Consider the following 18,636-nt stretch of genomic DNA (forward strand, 5'->3'; position numbering starts at 1 on the left):
TCACTTATGCAGAGATGTGTACCACAACATTAAAGCTTTGGATCCGGAAAAGCTGAATGTCTTCCGGACTGTTAAGGAGATCACAGGTAAAATCAATTCATCCAAATCAAAAGTGTAATTTCCTTAAACTGTTTTCGACCTTTGTTTCCAGTGGTAAGTCTAATAACGAAATACTGAGATGACTATAGATCCATCAATAAAGAAACACTAGCTTTGTAGTGTATATTAAGAGCATACTGTAAATCTCAGGTACTCCAACCCAAACTTGTGACGGGCTGGAGATGAAGTATGTATTATTATTACTACACATGAAAATGTATTGGGTAATGTTTGAAAGGAAGACATGTAGACCTACTGTAGAAATCCCCACGGTCAATCCCCCTGTCCACACATTCATTTGCATGATGTCCCCTCTGGCATTTGGACTCAGTGGAGCGGGTGGGGGGGCTTGTGTGAGGCCACTAGAGACCTAGACCAAAGATGGGCAGGCTGAATGATGAAAGTGAGATGAGAGTTTTTCTTCTTCCCCTCCCATGGGGACCTAGAACTCGAGAGGTTTACAGTTCTCCAGTTTCACATGGAGTATGAAGGGGTCTGTGTGTGTGTGTGTGTGTGTGTGTGTGTGTGTGTGTGTGTCTGTAGTGAAATTGTGTGGATAACCGATCTTCCCTGCCTCCCCTGTCTCCAGACCACATCCATTGCTGTGACGGGGAGAGCTGTTAAAGCCAGTGTTTGACTTCCCTGTGCCCCCTCCCCATCTAAAGTAGTTACCACAAGTAGGCTGCCATTTGGGATGAACCTGTAGCAACTGAGCCTGACTCTGACCTGTAGCCTGCATGACACAGTGATACCTCGTCTCATAGTGCTGCCAGTGCTGTGATTCCTCTACCGACACGTCAACCCCTCTTTCTCACACACACACACACACACACACACACACACACACACACAAGGTAGGAGGACCATCTCACACATACATTGTACCCTGCCAAATGTTCTTCCCTGGACACGTTGTCCCTGTTTCCATAAGGCCAGGTCAGGGCAGGCCTGTCCATGCAACACGTTGGTGGCCCATCCACTGAATCCATTTATCATAAGTGAGTTTCTCAGCGTACAGCTTTTACTTTAATCATCTGTGCTTTAAAACTCTTAACCCTTGGTCTGTTGCCTGTGGCCCTCCACTCTGTCAGGCAATACTGGATAATTTGCCTTTTACATGGATGTACCTGTAATGTGGCACTCAGTGAGCCTAACCCCCGAGTTTACAGCTTCAGCCTCTCTGGTCCTCACTTCATCCCTCCAGTAGCCATTTGCTGCCCACAGCCTGGGGAGGGAGAGAGGACAGAGTTAGAACACATACTGTGAGAACAGAACCTGTATAGTACAGCCAATCCCATGGAAATACATGTACTGGGGTCCAAAATACCTGCAGCAGAATGCAAGAGACCATTAGGCCCCTTTGTGTCTTAACGTATATTATTAATTAATGGCTATTGCTGCTGTTAGAGTGCTGCTGTTAGAGAGGCCCAGCACGTACTCAACAGGCCCTCGTTAGTACCATTAGCAAGATGAACAATGAAACCCCTCCCCTACCTCTCCTCTCCTACTCCACTCCTCTCCTACTCCCCTACCTCTCCTCTCCTACTCCCCTACCTCTCTTCTCCCACTCCTCTCCTAAACATATTTAGAACCATTAAATAACACTTTTTAACATATGAGAAAAGAGTGTTGATGGTCAGTATTCTTATTTGACACATGAAATATTGTCATTTTATCCATCACATAATGTTATTTCACATGTACTTTCACTGACACACAAAGAGGCAAACAGCAAAGCCCCTAGTAAAAAGTATTGCACTCAGTAATTGGGTAGCCTTTGTCAATACTAAATAACACTTATACAATATAAAATGTATCTTACGGTTTCATTAGTCTCATTAAATATATTTACTGTTTTGTTATATTGGCGGTTGCGTCAGTCAATGATACAGAACGCTGTCCAGGATGTCAATCATATGCATCTGATTGGGGGTTGTATGATAATTGGTTAGATTGGTGTAATTTGATTAGAGATTATTTCATTGTAACTTCCCCCGCTGATAAAACATTGAGCTAGATTGATCCTTTGTATCCAAAATGTCACCCTATCCCCTTTATGACACACTGTCAACCCCATGGGCCCTGGTCAAATGTAGAGAACAGTGAAGGGTTAGGGCTCCATTTGAGATGCAGCTACTGTACTGGCTTGGCCAGAAAATGAACAGGAGAGCAGTGATGTCTGGAAACTCATATAAGCCCCGCTGAATGTTATGTCTCTCTTTTCAATGAGCTCTGACCAAGGTTCTGTTAGAAACTCCTCTCCCATCATCAGACCGCTCTTCCTTGGGTTTATTTCCTGAATATGTTGAAAGCCAATCCAAATCTAACTTATGGAACCATTAGGACATGTACTCTTGGAAATGCAGCTCTCTGGAGGTTTGAATGGTAAAATCATTTTGGTGTTTTCTGTTATCACTGGCACTTGTGTAACTCTCCTCTCTCCTTTACACTCCTCTCACTCCTCTCCTCTCTCCTCTCACTCCTCTCCACTCTCCTCTACACTCCTCTCATACCACTCTCTCCTCTACACTCCTATCACTCCTCTCCTCTCTCCTCTACACTCCTCTCACTCCTCTCCCCTCTCCTCTACACTCCTCTCACTCCTCTCCCCTCTCCTCTACACTCCTCTCACTCCTCTCCTCTCTCCTCTACACTCCTCTCACTCCTCTCTACTCTCCTCTACACTCCTATCACTCCTCTCCTCTCTCCTCTACACTCCTCTCACACCACTCTCTCCTTTATACTCCTCTCCTCTCTCCACTCTCTCTTGTCTACCAATTGCTAAGAGACCTTTACCCCTCTAGTCTTTTCTTGTCCGTCCATTCTCAGAAGACCTTTACCTCTCTAGTCTTTTCTTGTCCGTCCGTTCTCAGAAGACCTTTACCTCTCTAGTCTTTTCTTGTCCGTCCATTCTCAGAAGTCCTTTACCCCTCTAGTCTTTTCTTGTCCGTCCATTCTCAGAAGACCTTTACCTCTCTAGTCTTTTCTTGTCCGTCCATTCTCAGAAGACCTTTACCCCTCTAGTCTTTTCTTGTCCGTCCATTCTCAGAAGACCTTTACCCCTCCTGTATTTTCTTGTCCGTCCATTCTCAGAAGACCTTTACCCCTCTAGTCTTTTCTTGCCGTCCATTCTCAGAAGACCTTTACCTCTCTAGTCTTTTCTTGTCCGTCCATTCTCAGAAGACCTTTACCCCTCCTGTATTTTCTTGTCCGTCCATTCTCAGAAGACCTTTACCCTGTCATTTGCTCATTTGTACATTCTGTTTGTCCTCTACTGGCTGAAATGAGATTGCATCCCCCTCAACATTAAATATTTCATTTATTTAATCTATTATTAACGTTTCTAAATGATCCATGGTCATCCACTCAGCTATTCATTCAACCTTCTAAATGATTTAACGCCCAGAGGTGGATAAAGGGAAATGCAAAATACCTGTATATAGCAGATATGTTCATGGTCATGTGTACCTAATGAATGGGAGGTTTTGTTCAGGTTGTAATTTATATTAAAGACTGTGTTTTAGAGAACTCATCTGGTTAGGGTTAGTAAAGTAAAGCAATACATAGTCCAGCTTTGGTCACTAGCTAGATGTGTGGTTAATTGTATTACAATCATGGCATTAAATGTAATAATATCTGTGTTATCATTAGTTACAGTTTGTCTTCATGTAAAACTGGTAATACATCAGAGATTTGAGATGAAGTCATCTTTATTGGATGTGTCCCTCTATGTATGTGATGTGATATGATTGACTGTATCCCTGTAGGTTACCTAAACATCCAGTCGTGGCCAGAGAACATGACAGACCTTAGTGTTTTCTCCAATCTGGCAACTATTGGAGGTAGAGCTCTCTACAGGTAAGAAAAGTTATTTTGACATTGTATTACAACAATTCAGTATTGCAGCACATTATTTAAGTACATTACTCCTGAATTACAATACTACAGTAAGTTACTACAGCTCTAATACGGTACATTATTACAGCACGTATTACTATTACATTAATATAGAACATTAGTACATTTCATTAATATCATATATTCTTACAGTTCAGACCTGAGTGTATTCTCCAATCTGGCAACCATAGGATGTAAACTTCTCTACAGGAACAACATAATGAAATAGAGCCCTGTTTTTCTATGATTCTACATCTATTCCTGGAGCTTCTTTGACAAGACGGCATGATGGGCAAAGAGCGAAAGGCCAAACAGGGAGCCACAATGAATACTTTGAGGAATGCTAACAATAGCAATTGTCTTCAAGGGCTAGCTATTGCCTGTCAGCTTGTGTTCAGTCCTCTTGCGTGTATGAAGGGCTGTGATGTCATTCTCCAGAAAAATGCCATCCTGTAATGTCCATCTGGGCAGATATAGTCAGATCAGTTGATCGACGGAATGTCGTCACATACACAGGCATACACCCACCTACCCATAAACACGCACAAAAACACGCACAAAAACACGCACCTCCCACAGCTGTACACTTGTTACCCTTATTTTCTTGCACTATGACTATCCGTTAACTATTACTGTACATGTATGCCGACCCTGACATTAAAATGTCAAAATTCTCACACACATAAACATGCAGTAACACACACACGTCAATAACACACACGCATAAACAAACATACACATTAATGTAAACACCCACACAAATACATACTTTATAAAAAACTATATCAAAATATGGGAATTATATTTTTTACCTAAACCCCAGCCCTAAAACAAAGCTTAACCCTAAATCCTAATCACTAAACCTAATCCTGAATCGACCCCCAAACCTAATTGCAACCCAAAACTTAACCTTAACCCAACACCACGTGTGGTGCGAGGATCGGAAGAACGTCTTCAGTTGGCCAGATATGCCACGGGGTACTATTTATACAACTTATACAAGTACAGTAAATGCACACACACTCACACACACTCACACACACGAGAGCAGCTGTCAAGTGGAAATCCATCCCGGCAGCCATTAACCATTAGGATAGATGTTTTTCAAAATATTACACCAATTACTGTCATTATCCACCATTAGCACTTGGATTAGACGTATCAGCACATGTTAGCAAGCAGATAGCAGAGGGTGTAATGCACGAAATGCTGACAACTAAGTTGTCAACTAGTAAACACACACACCCCGGCACTGAGCTATTAGAAAGCTGTATTCTTGTGCCGGTGTCCAGGCTCCCTTGTGCCGTAATGTTGAAGCAGCAGGGCGCTATGTGGCTGTCAGTTACTCAGCTCATAGTCCCTTGTATAGGGTCATCCACTGAGAACACCAAGGCTATGGTACAAATGACTGCCCACCAGTGAGCTCATCAGACAACGCGTAGCTGGAACAGACTGTCTGACAGACCTGACAGGCACAGAGAGAGAAAAGAACTGGGAGAGAGAGAGACAGGGAGGGAGCTGGGAGAGGAGCCTGAGTTGACTTGTGTTCCTCGGTGGCCTATCACTAAGTGGAGAGCTGTGTTGTCGGCAGTCAGAGTGCCTTTGTTTGTTCCCCCTCTCCAATGTTCTGTCTGGGATGTGAAGACCCTTTCAGAGAGCAGAGGCACAGAGACAGACAGACAGAGAGAGCCTTTGGTATATTGTCTTTAGGAGTCGGCTGTGCGCATCACATGGATTACAACGCTGTCAGGGATCACTGTTTTGCATTAAGGGATGTGGACACATCTTGGTGTGGCTAGCTCTGCGAACGTTTGGAGTGCCGTGTGCGTTGGCATTCTAACACTCCTCTCAGGAACAACATGGACTGTCTTTAACTTGAAATTAATTTCCCTTTTCACCTCTTCTCTTCTTTAAATTCCCTCTCTGACTCTTTGATTTTTCACCACTCCCCTGTCCTGTGTCTCTCCTTCATTCTCCCCACGGTTTGTCTGCCTCTCCCGGGGTTCTCCTTTTCACTGTCTCTCACACCTTGTTCTCTCCACCTCCCTCTTACCCCTCACACCCTCACTCCCTTTCTCTAACTCCTCTTCCTGTACTTCCCTCTTTCGCCCCCCCACCCCCTTCCCCCAGTGGTATATCTCTCCTAGTGTTGAGACACCAGTGGATCTCGTCCCTCCAGTTCCAGTCTCTGAAAGAGATCAGTGCTGGCAACGTGTACATCACTAACAACAGCCAGCTGTGTTACTACAACACCGTCAACTGGACCAGCCTTCTCAGGGCCAACAACCAGAAGGTTCTCATACGAAACAACCGAGACCCCAAAGAGTGCAGTGAGTCAAACACACACACATAAACACACGACTCGACTTCATTTGTGAGTTGTCTTATATCTAGACAATGATGTGCCAACATTGCATTTTACAGCATTTTGACTAAACCGTATACAGTAGTTTGACTAATGAGAGAATTTTGTTACTACTGATTCCCCAATATGAAATGTATGTAGTATTTAATAAAGGTAGAAATGGCGTGTGGACTCTGGGATGACAGTTCAGTGGCAAGTGTGCCTGGGTTTGGAAACAAAATTCAACGTTGACACAAATTCAACGTTCGCACAAATCGTATACAAGTCTACTAATTATATCACAAGTGTCTAAAAGACATCGTCATATGAACGTGTGCTTGGAGCATATTAACGATAGATCCCTAACTCGTTTAACGAAAACCAAACTCCTTAATAGGACTACAACAAAGTGTTGGGAGGATTCTTTAATGAGAACAAACTCAGACATGGCTACTTATCCTAACAGCAGACATCTTAAACACTCCCCCAAATAATCTTTACCATGCACTTAACCAATGCAAAATTACCAAAAGGATTGGACATTGGCATCAGTTTTGGTCAGTTGTGCAACACGGACAAACATTCTCTAATGATCTTGTAAAGTTTGATCTATAACCAAGGCTCTGCTGGAGACGTGGTGTGGTCAGACGCTCCTCTTCGTCGAACACACTTCCACTCTTCCTCAAAATAAATTTCTCATTGCACTACATTAGTCATTCATGTATTATGGTCATTAATAAGTTAGATGGTATTGTGCATTATTAACGGTTTCACTCCTCAACTCTCCGATCCTCCCTCCACAACCGTATTCAGGTATCAAACCTCAGTTAGCTCCCATTAAACAGTGAGACTGTGTCTAAGTTGACTAGATTACTTGGCTGCGCACAGACCCCTTTGGGAACTTTTTCAACTCCTTTACTTTTTCCACATTGTGTTGTGTTCGTGAACGGTTTCAAACATACATCTTGTTTTCATGTGCATTGTTCTTGGAGCTACAAAAATGAACAGTCTCTAGTCATTCAAGAAAACAGACGTCCAAGAAAACTGACAGAACAGTAGTCGTTTTGTATCTTAAACAAACAGCAACAGCTTTAGAAGGGCCCGAGCAATTTTGACTGAGACAGGAATTAACAGAACTTACTGTTCAAAGTCCAAGAGGCCTTTGTAGGGTCAATCTTCACTGAGAATGAAACTATCTAAAGAAGCTCACTGTGGAGGGGACCGACCTCATCCACTTAGCTCTCCTCCTCAGGCAAATGATTCCCCTTAGAAAGGTGGAGGTCTGTACACTCTGCAGGCTGTCCCTCCACCGACTGAGAAGCAGCACCTGTTTTAAAGGGGACAGGGAGACAGGTAATTATCCCCCCAGGTGATTTGGGTTGCGTCTAATTACCTGTTCCTGACGCAGGGCTGGGCGAGGCTACCACTGGGTCTTGGGTCCTGCTTCACAGTGGAGCTGCCAGATGATATAGATGTAATTTATAATTGATTAAATATATATTTTCTGCCATCAATCCACACACAAAAAGTAATGACAAAGCAAAAACATATTTTTTAAAATGTATGCATATTTGTGGCAAAAACACGAAGACAAATATGCCTCTAAAAACTTTTGTGTCGAGGCATAGATCTGGGGGCGGGGTTATAAAAACATTGTTAAAGCATTGAAAGTTCCCAGGGGCATAGTGAGCTCTGTCATTGTGAAATGGAAGAGGTTTGGAACCACCAAGACTGTTCTTAGAGCTGGCTGTCTGTACAAAATAAGCAACCAGGCAAGAAGGCTTTGGTCAGGAAGTTGACCAACAACCTAACAGAGCCCTGCCAGAGGGACAACCACCTCTGCAGCATTCCAACAATCCGCCCTTAATGAGAGAGTGGCTTGACGTGAGACACTCCTGAGTGAAAGGCATTAGAGAGTCTGCTTGAAGGACTCTGAGAGTATGAGGAAAGCAATGATATGGTCTGATGAGACCAAAATAAAACTATCAGGCCTAGCGGTACGTCTGGAGTCAACAAGGTAACACTCATCTGACTAATACCATCCCTACGGTGAAGCATGGTGGTGAAAATACAGAAGTCCTTCAAGGAAACCTGATCCAGAGAACACTGGATCTCTGACTGGGTTGAATATTAATCTTTTAGCACAAAAGCTACCTGAAGCAAACAGCCAAGACAACGCTGGAGTGACTTCGGGGACATATCTGTGAATGTCCTTGTATGGCACAGCTAACGCCCAGACTGGAACCCCACTGAACATCTCTGGGGGGATCTTACAATGGCAGTTCATAGACTCTCCTCGTTTTGACAGCTAGAGAGGGTCTACGCTGAAGAATGGGAAAAACTCCCCATATTCAGGTGTGCATAGCTTGCGTGAGTAAAGACACATCATAGTTACCAATGTAACTTCTACAAAGGACTGACTTAAGAGTCTGGCTACTTATGTACGTGAGATATTTGTGTTTTTTTATTTTCAATAAATTGGCCCACATTAAAAAATGTGTTACAGCGGTGTTAATTGTAGATTGTGTGTGCGCGCATGTGCATGCGCGTACACACAGCCATATCTCAAGGTGTGCAACCCCTGAGCTGCTTTTTAATGTTTCAACATTGCATCGGTTGTTCATACATTATAGCAGATGTTGTGGGAGCGCTTTTGTGCTGGCACCAAATTGGTAGAATAAAGTCTAATACAACACAACAGACAGTTAACAAATGTCCAAATATAAGAGGAAATATGAAATAAACAGTAAAGGGCGAGTGTCCCAAATGTTCCTCGCTCATGAACATTTCAATGTGATCTTTGTTAACGGCTCTCTTTGACATGAAGGACAGAACAGAGACAGAGGAGACAGGAGCTTCCGGGAGCATTCATACTGCCCACGCACTGTCATTAGGGTGCCTGCCAAATGGCATAGTATTCCTTATAAAGTGCACTAGTTACAGAACATCCACATTTAGGTTGGTTCTATTCATCCCAGAAAAAGAAATGTGAAAAAATCAGAGAGGCCCTGGCTGTTTAAATGTAGATAATTTCTTCCTCCTCACTCCTGTGTTCTTAAGAAGTAGGATCTTGCGTGTTTGCAGCAGTGATGGGTTTTGTCTCCCAGTAATGTCCAGGTCCTTAGAAGCGTTCTGTCGGCTATGGTTGCTTGGCTCGTTTGACAGTCCCCTCCGGCATCTCTGTTTCCTTGGAGACGGACCCGGCTCAGCTTTTGACATCAGTAGCCCAAACTACGTTTTTTAACAGGGGTCAGATGCATTGACTTTGGGATCATTTTGATCCAGTTGTGTACTTTATCATTTCATTTCAACCACTTTTCCCTCCTCCATTCTCGTCCTTTCCTAGCCCCCACCCCACCCCACCAGATATTTTTTATTTTGGATCGCAACGCTTTCATGCTCAGCTCCACCCGCTTTTGCTATTATTTCCCCTCTGTCCCTTCTGAGTGAGCGCAGTCTTTTTCTTTTGCCCCCTTTATCTCTCCCTCCTTCCCCATTCCCCAGTTTCTCCCTTGTTTTAAAATGTTTTAAGCATTCTGGACATGACACCAAAACACAGAATGCCCCCTGGCTTACATCTGGCCTGAACCTCAAAGTAAGTGTTGGATGATTGTGACTGTAGCTCTGTCAGCTTTGTCTCTAGTGCCCCCCCAAATAAAAACAACTTCAGTCTCTTTTAGCTGTTTTGGTGGGGAGGGGGAGCCAGGAAGGAGCCAGTGGCGGAGTGATGCAGAGCTGAACTAGGCCAGGTCAGAAAGCTGCGGCAGACCTGCCAGACAGCGCATTGTGTCGCCTCAGGGTCCCAGAGCCACTTTAGTGCACTACCTGATCATCAGGGGCACACTGTATTGGTAACCGGGTGCAGCTGGGGACACGGCCATTGTACACTGTGAGGAAGGAGCCCTCAGCCCTGACATGCTGTGTATGTAACCTAGAAACGAATCTGAACAATGACCAGCTCTTTGACTTCATCTGTCACAACGGACTATAACCGAACCGTAGCACAGTCTCACTCCTGGTTTTAGTATGCACAGATAGCCTCAGCATCGAATGCTGCGTCACTATGGTGTTATTCTACTCACATACAGAGAGACATTCCCTGCACAGGAGAGTTGGATTAAAAGCCTGCCTTCTCTCCTGTCTCCTTGATCATTATGTTTGTCTACCGCTCTAACCTGACTGTATGCTGAGGCTGAAATGAGATGATCCTTGTAGTTCTCATCAGCTTGCATATACAGGTGTTACTAAAGCTACTTTAGTTCCCTGTTACTGTTAAATCTGCATTGTTTTAATGGGAGAACTCAAAATCAAACTAGCAGCTGCCTCAACATCAAACTAGCATTCCTGGAATCACACACCCTCACTGAGGGCATGAGGGATACAACACTACTGTTACATACATGGCCTAATGTCTCTCCATGCACAGGGTCAATGAGATAGACATGCAGTGGTAGGTCTGGCTGGTGAGACCTTTCCCAGCTGGCTAACAGACGATGGGCAGTACAGTCTAGACAGTCTATGCTTGTGGTCATTAGTCCATCCTGCCTCATATGGACAAAGAGAAGAGAGCCATTTCATGCAGCTGATGGCTCCACCCTCCACACACTTTTAGATGAAGTCAAACATGTTTATTGTGGACAGTGTTTGACCTTACCTGTATTCCTGTGTTTCCCAGCTACGGAGCGGTTGGTGTGTGATCCTCTGTGTTCAGACAGCGGCTGCTGGGGACCGGGACCAGACCAGTGCCTGTTCTGTCGTTTCTTCAGTAGGGCTCGGACTTGTGTGGACACCTGCAACCTCTATGAAGGGTGAGACAACAATATCACACAATTACAGATACTGAAAAAAACTAGACTTTATGACAGTATCTCCATCGGCATGATGAATTACAGAATAGTTCTCGTAGTGATTATCTTGCAGGTTTGCTTCAGTATGAATCGCAACAGGTCTTCCCTGGACCACAGACAAATGAGTGCAAATTGAACCTATGCAATCTAGTAACAGTACAATGGACTAAAGTCCACTAGGTGTTAAAGAGAACTTCAGTCTACTGAATGTAAAATAGATCTGCAGTCTACTGAATGTAAAATAGATCTGCAGTCTACTGAATGTAAAATAGATCTGCAGTCTACTGAATGTAAAATAGATCTGCAGTCTACTGAATGTAAAATAGATCTACTCTCTACAGAATGTATAATAGAACTACAGTCTACTGAATGTAAAATAGAACTCCAGTCTACCGATTATAAAATAGAACTTCAGTCTACTGAATGTATAATAGGACTACAACCTCATGTGTCTACCCAGAGGCATATTTCCTTTTTCTTTCCAATAATCCCTGAATGAGAAAGGACATGGTGTAAATACATTCTGCAAGCTTAGGAGAAACATAGACACTGCAGTAATGGACCAAGAATCAACTAACCTTTTTCTCAAATGAGCGAGGGCCTGAGTCCCAAAAGGACTCGTAATACCTGGTGCCCGATATTTGATCACACCACTATTGACCCTGGTCAAAAGTAGTGCACTAAATAAGGATTAGGGTTCCATTTGGGGCACATATAAGATGGCTTCATGCTGGAGTGATATAAACCATCACAACAAGGCACTCCAGTGAGTAAATAACAGGGGAAATAAGACAAATGTTGTTTTCATCTGTTGCAGTGTGGATTTACAGTGTGAAGATGTTCAAGTATGTCAGACAGAAACACCCATGGGATTGCAAGCACACACGCATGCCCACACAGTCACACACACAGTCACACACACATAGTGTACTTCTGTGGTGAGGAGGAAATGGTTCTGGTTTCAAATTGGTCTGCCACATTGCCAATGTTGTTGTTGTTTACCTGTTTACTCCTCTGTAATATATCCAAATATTTTTCTCAATGTCAATAACAGATGACACATTCAAAGTCACAGTCTCAACTGTAAGCCCGAATAAAGATAAAGATAAACTTTGATGTGGTGACTGGGTAATGTATGCGTAGGACTGGAGTCAGTAGATACAGTAATGTGAAAAAGTGTGTATTTTGACATATGGAAAATATGTACTCTCCAGCACTAATGACAGATAAAGGTAACCTAATTTAACAAATGACAAATTCATCAGAAATTAACCAAAATACATATCCTTAATGACAGAATTGCGTTATAGCTGGTCTTGCCACTTGGGTTGAGATCTGGGTATTGATGTGACCATTCCATAACACTTAATTTCTCTTATTTAAACCACTCAATTGTAGATTTACTTGTGTGTTGCGGAGCATTGTCCTCTTGAAAGATTTTCCGTTTTAGCTCTTTGAAGGAAGGCCTCATTTCTGGTACAATTTGGAATTCATGGGTGAGTCAATAATGGCCAGTTGTCCTGTCCCTGACGCAGCAAAGCAGCCCCACACCATAATGCCGCTACCTCCAACCCTGGGGTTCAAAGAGACTTCTATAAGAAGTCAGCTCTTTGCCGCTACCTCCAACTCTGGGGTTCAAAGAGACTTCTATATCTTTCGGTCAGCTCTTTGGCTGAATTTGTTGGGACGACATGTCCTATGTAGATTTCCTGTGTTCTAGGAAGTTCTTGATTTGTAGGTGATCCGTCGGGAAGTGGAATGGTGTACTTCCATTGTTTGGAAATGGCTTTGTAATCCCTCCCAGATGCATGCTAGTCGATAATCTTTCTTCTTAGGGCCACAGATAGTTAGTTTAAACTTGGCTTGATGTGTTACCACACACCAATATATTGAAGTCCAAACCAGACCAAGTTTGTAATCTTTATGGATGGCTGGAAAATTCCAAGTAAGTGTCTAATGATTTTATAATGATGTGCACCTGTTTTGGTGCGCCTGATTCTTATTTTAAAAATGTTACAGATGGTAAAGATGGGGTGAATCTTCTAAGGAAATTATTTAAATTTCAAAGTAAAATATTTTGGTGGGATCTGTTAAATATAAACATAAAAAAGAGACTTACTTTTTCACATGACAGTAGATTGTTAGTCATGACTGGTGTACACAACAGTGGAGGCAGACTGATTGTATTGCCTGGCTCCAAGGCCATCGGGCCACCGGGGGACTTCGTGGTCGAGAAGCAAGAGGCCAGTACTGAGAGTTACAGGGCAGGGGGGTTAGGCGTGTCACTGCGTGTCACAGTCACTGCTTGCACACGGGGCCACGCTCTGCCTACCTGTCTGTCTGTCTCCACACCACTTCACATCGCTCTGCAGACCTGTATGTCTGTCTGCATGCCACTTTACACAGCTACAGTGGAGAGAACAATCATTTGATACACTGCCGATTTTGCAGGTTTTCCCACTTATAAAGCATGTAGAAGTCTGTATTTTTATCATAGGTACTCTTCAACTGTGAGTGATGGAATCTAAAACAAAAATCCAGAAAATCACATTGTGTGATTTTTAAGTAATTAATTTGCATTTTATTGCATGACATAAGTATTTGATACATCAGAAAAGCAGAACTTAATATTTGGTACAGAAACCTTTGTTTGCAATTACAGAGATCATACGTTTCCTGTAGTTCTTGACCAGGATTTCACACACTACTGCAGGGATTTTGGCCGACTCCTTCATACAGACCTTCTCCGGATCCTTCAGGTTTTGGGGCTGTTGCTGGGCAATACAGACTTTCAGCTCCCTCCAAAGGTTTTCTATTGGGTTCAGGTCTGGAGACTGGCTAGGCAACTCCAGGACCTTGAGATGCTTCTTACGGAGCCACTCCTTAGTTGCCCTGGCTGTGTGCTTCGGTTCGTTGTCATGCTGGAAGACCCAGCCACGACCCATCTTCACTGCTCTTACTGAGGGAAGGAGGTTGTTGGCCAAGATCTCGTGATACATGGCCCCATCCATCCTCCCCTCAATACGGTGCAGTCGTCCTGTCCCCTTTGCAGAAAAGCATCCCCAATGAATGATGTTTCCACCTCCATGCTTCACAGTTGGGATGGTGTTCTTGGGGTTGTACTCATCCTTCTTCCTACAAACACGGCAAGTGGAGTTTAGACCAAAAAGCTCAATTTTTGTCTCATCAGACCACATGACCTTCTCTCATTCCTCCTCTGGATCATCCATATGGTCATTGGCAAACTTCAGACGGGCTTGGACATGCGCTGGCTTGAGCAGGGGGACCTTGCGTGCACTGCAGGACTTTAATCCATGACGGCGTAGTGTGTTACTAATGGTTTTCTTTGAGACTGTGGTCCCAGCTCTCTACAGGTCATTGGCCAGGTCCTGCTGTGTAGTTCTGGGCTGATCCCTCACCTTCCTCATGATCATTGATGCCCCACGAAGTGAGATCTTGCATGGAGCCCCAGACAAAGGGACATTGACCGCCATCTTGAACTTCTTCCATTTTCTAATAATTGCACCAACAGTTGTTGCCTTCTCACCAAGCTGCTTGCCTATTGTCCTGAAGCCCATCCCAGCCTTGTGCAGGTCTACAATTTTTCCCCTGATGTCCACAGCTCTCTGGTCTTGGTCATTGTGGAGAGGTTGGAGTCTTGTTGATTGAGTGTGTGGGCAGGTGTCTTTTTTACAGGTAATGAGTTCAAACAGGTGCAGTTAATACAGGTAATGAATGGAGAACAGGAGGACTTCTCAAAGAAAAACTAACAAGTCTGTGAGAGCCGGAATTCTTACTGGTTGGTATGCTACTGACTGAAGTTTACTGAGACCATAACATTATAAATACTGTAGAACACATGGGGGCTGTTTCCCCCACACAGTTAAAGCCTTGCTTGATTATCAATCTCTAGCTACCATTCCACTCAATATCATGTTCCAAAGAGTCTGGGATTTCATGGGTTTTGAAATACAAACATTATCATTAATGAGCTTTACGAAAGGTTGGATCAAGATGGGATAATCCTGACTGCTATTATTCCATCCAAGTTATAAATTTAACCAAACAACTTGTCCTTAGATTTATTTGTATTAATATTGAAGTGGTAAGAATTGGAACGTTAGCTGAAGAGACTGGTACATCGACTAAGCCTTGCCTGGGGCAATAAAAACATGATCACTAGAGACTCAGTGCTTCACCTGGGTTTAGGAAACTACCCCACAGTATGGAGTTTTATGTTGTTCATTTTCAGCCATTAAGTGCTTTCTGTCTTGAAGGTAAATTGTCTATTTTGAGTGGCCGAGTCAACACAAAGTGTTTGTTGGGAATGAGGACCACCAACCCCCACACTGTTAGGGTGGATATTTAGGTAATTCCTCCCAGGAGGCTGTCACGTTCTTGGGTAAAAGCTACTGTCCTCCGGGTCTTGTGCTAGAACAGAAGTGTAAAGTGCTCAGCGAGCCTCATGACGTGTGTAGCTAGCATTCTGACAGACCATGCCCAAGTCCTGTAACAAGAATAACATCCACCTAGTCACTACTGCTGGGAGACAAAAGGATTGTCATTGTTGTTGTTATTTTCTTATTTATGTTATTACTTTCCACTTGCTTTGCAAATGTGAACAAATGTTTCCCATGCCAATATAGCCCTTTGGCAATTGAATTGAGGGAGATAGAGACGGAACCAAGAATGAAAGAGAGAATGAGAAAGGCAAGAAGGAGAAAGAAGGATAGAGAGCAGCTTATGCAGTAGAACAGCCAAACCCTATGGAGAGCCAGGGGATTCTAAGCTAACATAAAGGACATGTTAAACCATAACCCATTTAAACCATAGCTGTCTCAGACAAAGCCCCACCTCCTGTGCAACCCTGCATGGCATTGTGTAGACCAGATAACGCAAAATTAATCCTAATTAAATTTTAGGCCCCCATGGAGGAGTTACTCTTGTTAATAAACAGAGGGAGGATACAGCACACCGACTGAAGGCTCGCGCGTGGATCCAGTCAGACCTGGGTTCAAATACTAGTTGAAATCTTCCTCATTCATTTATCATTTGCTTTAGCCTGCCTGGAGTGCCAGTTGAGCAGGTTTTGCTCTTTTTAGGAATATTCAATTGGTTCCAATGCTCCAGCCAAGCTCAGTGAAGCCCAGATAAAGGATTTGAACCCATGTGTGCTCCCAGCATGCTCCAGAGTTTCTCTTGGCAGAAGCACTCTCCTGAGTGTATAGGCACTGCCACATAGCCATTCTATTCCCTGCCACAAACACACACACACACACACACACACACACACAGATATGCATTTTCTTTTCATTTGCAGACTTTCATAGCAGCTTACAATAGTGGGGGTATACATTTGCGTACGATATAAATGTTCTCTTCCTCCCATGTGAATGGCAGTGTGCTAAGTTTCTTTTTCTATACTTTGTGTCTGGTAAAAAAAAAGACTGTCCAGTGTTTCTAGATTTCTATGAAATACGACCTATCATTTGTTACATGACCTCACCCTTCTGCTGATTGGACAGACTACATTTTTCAAACATTATTTTAAAATATTTTGTACTCCAAACAAAGCCTTGGCATCAAATGTAAGTTAACAACAGTAATTGACTCAACAGAATGTAAACTTTTAAATATCAGTGTATTTCCACTGGACAATTATTTTTATGACTTTTCAAGTGCAAGAATGGAACGTAGAGACACTTTAGTACTTTTTTAAAGGAGTGGAACACCCATTAGCTTTAGCTGGAAAGCCATGCTACACCAAAGTGATACTATCAACACAGCCCAGATTAATTAGCTATGAGGCTGGAAGGTGTAGTGTTACAGAATGAAATAAATAAAATGCTTACTAATGGGGGCTTGGGAGCTTTTTGACACACAGCCCATGACTTCATCGAATGACCTTTAAAAGAACCAGACAGGGACCTCTGCCTCTGAGACACACGCACATATTCACTGAGCAGTGATGTTCTTTCTTGGGTCTATCTGCATAATCTTTCTCCCTGATCTATTCACTGAAAGTTCCCACAGATCTATCCTCTGTTGATTGCTCCCATTCTCTATCCAACACATTTTCATATTGATGAAGGAGATTGATTGAGGTTTAAGAAATGTATTATCTACACTGGAAACAAGGCCTTGCACATAAAAAAGAACTACACAGTGGCAGCCAACAAAAGCAAAACAGATATTACATTTGGCTTGGTGTTTAGAAAAACCTGGAGGGTGTAGATGAAACCCCTGATGTAACACTAAAGAAAGGCAAGCATGTACGATGTGATTGATCCCCGAAGTTTGCATTTTGTCACTGTTTTTTCATTTGGATTTAACTGAAAACATATCCTATGTTTTTTTCTTTTAAGTGAAATACATCAGCTGTGTCTGGAATAAATCACTGTTCCCTTGAAGGTCTTTACATTTGACCAGACTCCGTAAGGGCTATATGTGCAATTCAGGAAGTATGGAACCTTGCTGTTCATCCTTGTGGTACTAGTCAATTAGTTTCCATCTGCAGGAAGTCCAGGCTCATTTCAGTCTTTTTAGCAGTAGGCTGTAGTTAGATGTGTACAGTATACACAGTGTGTTTGTGTGTGTGTGTGTGTATTTCTGTGTGTGTTTCTGTGTGTGTCTAGTGAATGCAGAGACCAGCTTTAGAAAGAGCCAGCAGAGCACAGAAGATCCCACACACTTGTTGCTTTCTCACTGTGTATCTCTCTCCCCAACCTATCCCATTATCTTTCTCTCTGTCTCACTCATTCTGTGCTGTCTCTCCATCTCTCTCTCTCTGTGACATCCTGTCTGTCTCTCAGGGAGGTACGTGAGTATGCCAACGGCTCGGTGTGTGTGGAGTGTGATGGCCAGTGTGAGAGAGCAGATGATGACTCCCTGACCTGTCACGGCCCGGTAAGATCCTGCTGAGACTAACACACACACACACAGACGCACACACAAACCAGCCTCAAGCATTCTTGACATGCACTGCTAACATCTCCTCACTCCTAAGTAATACAGACTTGGGTCTTCCTGAGTGTATCATCACATTAACCTACACAACATTCTATATTGTGGCATAAAACTATCCTACATAACATTTTAAAGTGTCAAATGATCCTGCATGTCCTTTTCGAAGTGTATCGTTATGTTACTCTACTGTACATGCGTGAAAACGTCTCACTCTCCGCCACCCGCTGAATGTCCTGGTGACAAGGCCTGTGCCCCCAAATGGTCATGGTCAGAAGTAGGGCTCTGTAAAAGGGAGCAGGGTGTTATTGAGATGCACAAATGCCTTGGATTACCTTGGAACTCTGATTAATTGTAATCTCAGTTAAAGTGTGCCTGAGAGTTTTACAATTGATTTCGTTTCCTGTTAACTTATAGGGAAAAGTGGATTTTCGTGTGTCAAATCCTGCCATGTTTACAAATACTGTGTGTGTGTGTGTGTGTGTG

The 18,636-nt window shown here is 43.2% G+C and overlaps 1 protein-coding gene across 1 annotated transcript in view; it reads left to right on the forward strand.

Annotated features, from left to right (window-relative positions):
• LOC105016195 (receptor tyrosine-protein kinase erbB-4) overlaps nt 1–18,636 on the forward strand; it is a 344,454-nt gene that overhangs the window by 259,067 nt on the left and 66,751 nt on the right. Inside the window, exons 10-14 of the mRNA XM_013137977.3 lie at nt 13–86; nt 3,867–3,957; nt 6,127–6,326; nt 11,016–11,148; nt 18,000–18,093. Coding sequence (XP_012993431.1) covers nt 13–86; nt 3,867–3,957; nt 6,127–6,326; nt 11,016–11,148; nt 18,000–18,093 — 592 coding nt within the window. The remainder of the gene's footprint in view (nt 1–12; nt 87–3,866; nt 3,958–6,126; nt 6,327–11,015; nt 11,149–17,999; nt 18,094–18,636) is intronic.

Source organism: Esox lucius, chromosome 16 (genome assembly GCF_011004845.1).
Source record: "Esox lucius isolate fEsoLuc1 chromosome 16, fEsoLuc1.pri, whole genome shotgun sequence".
In the NCBI taxonomy this organism is placed as follows: Eukaryota; Metazoa; Chordata; class Actinopteri; order Esociformes; family Esocidae; genus Esox; species Esox lucius.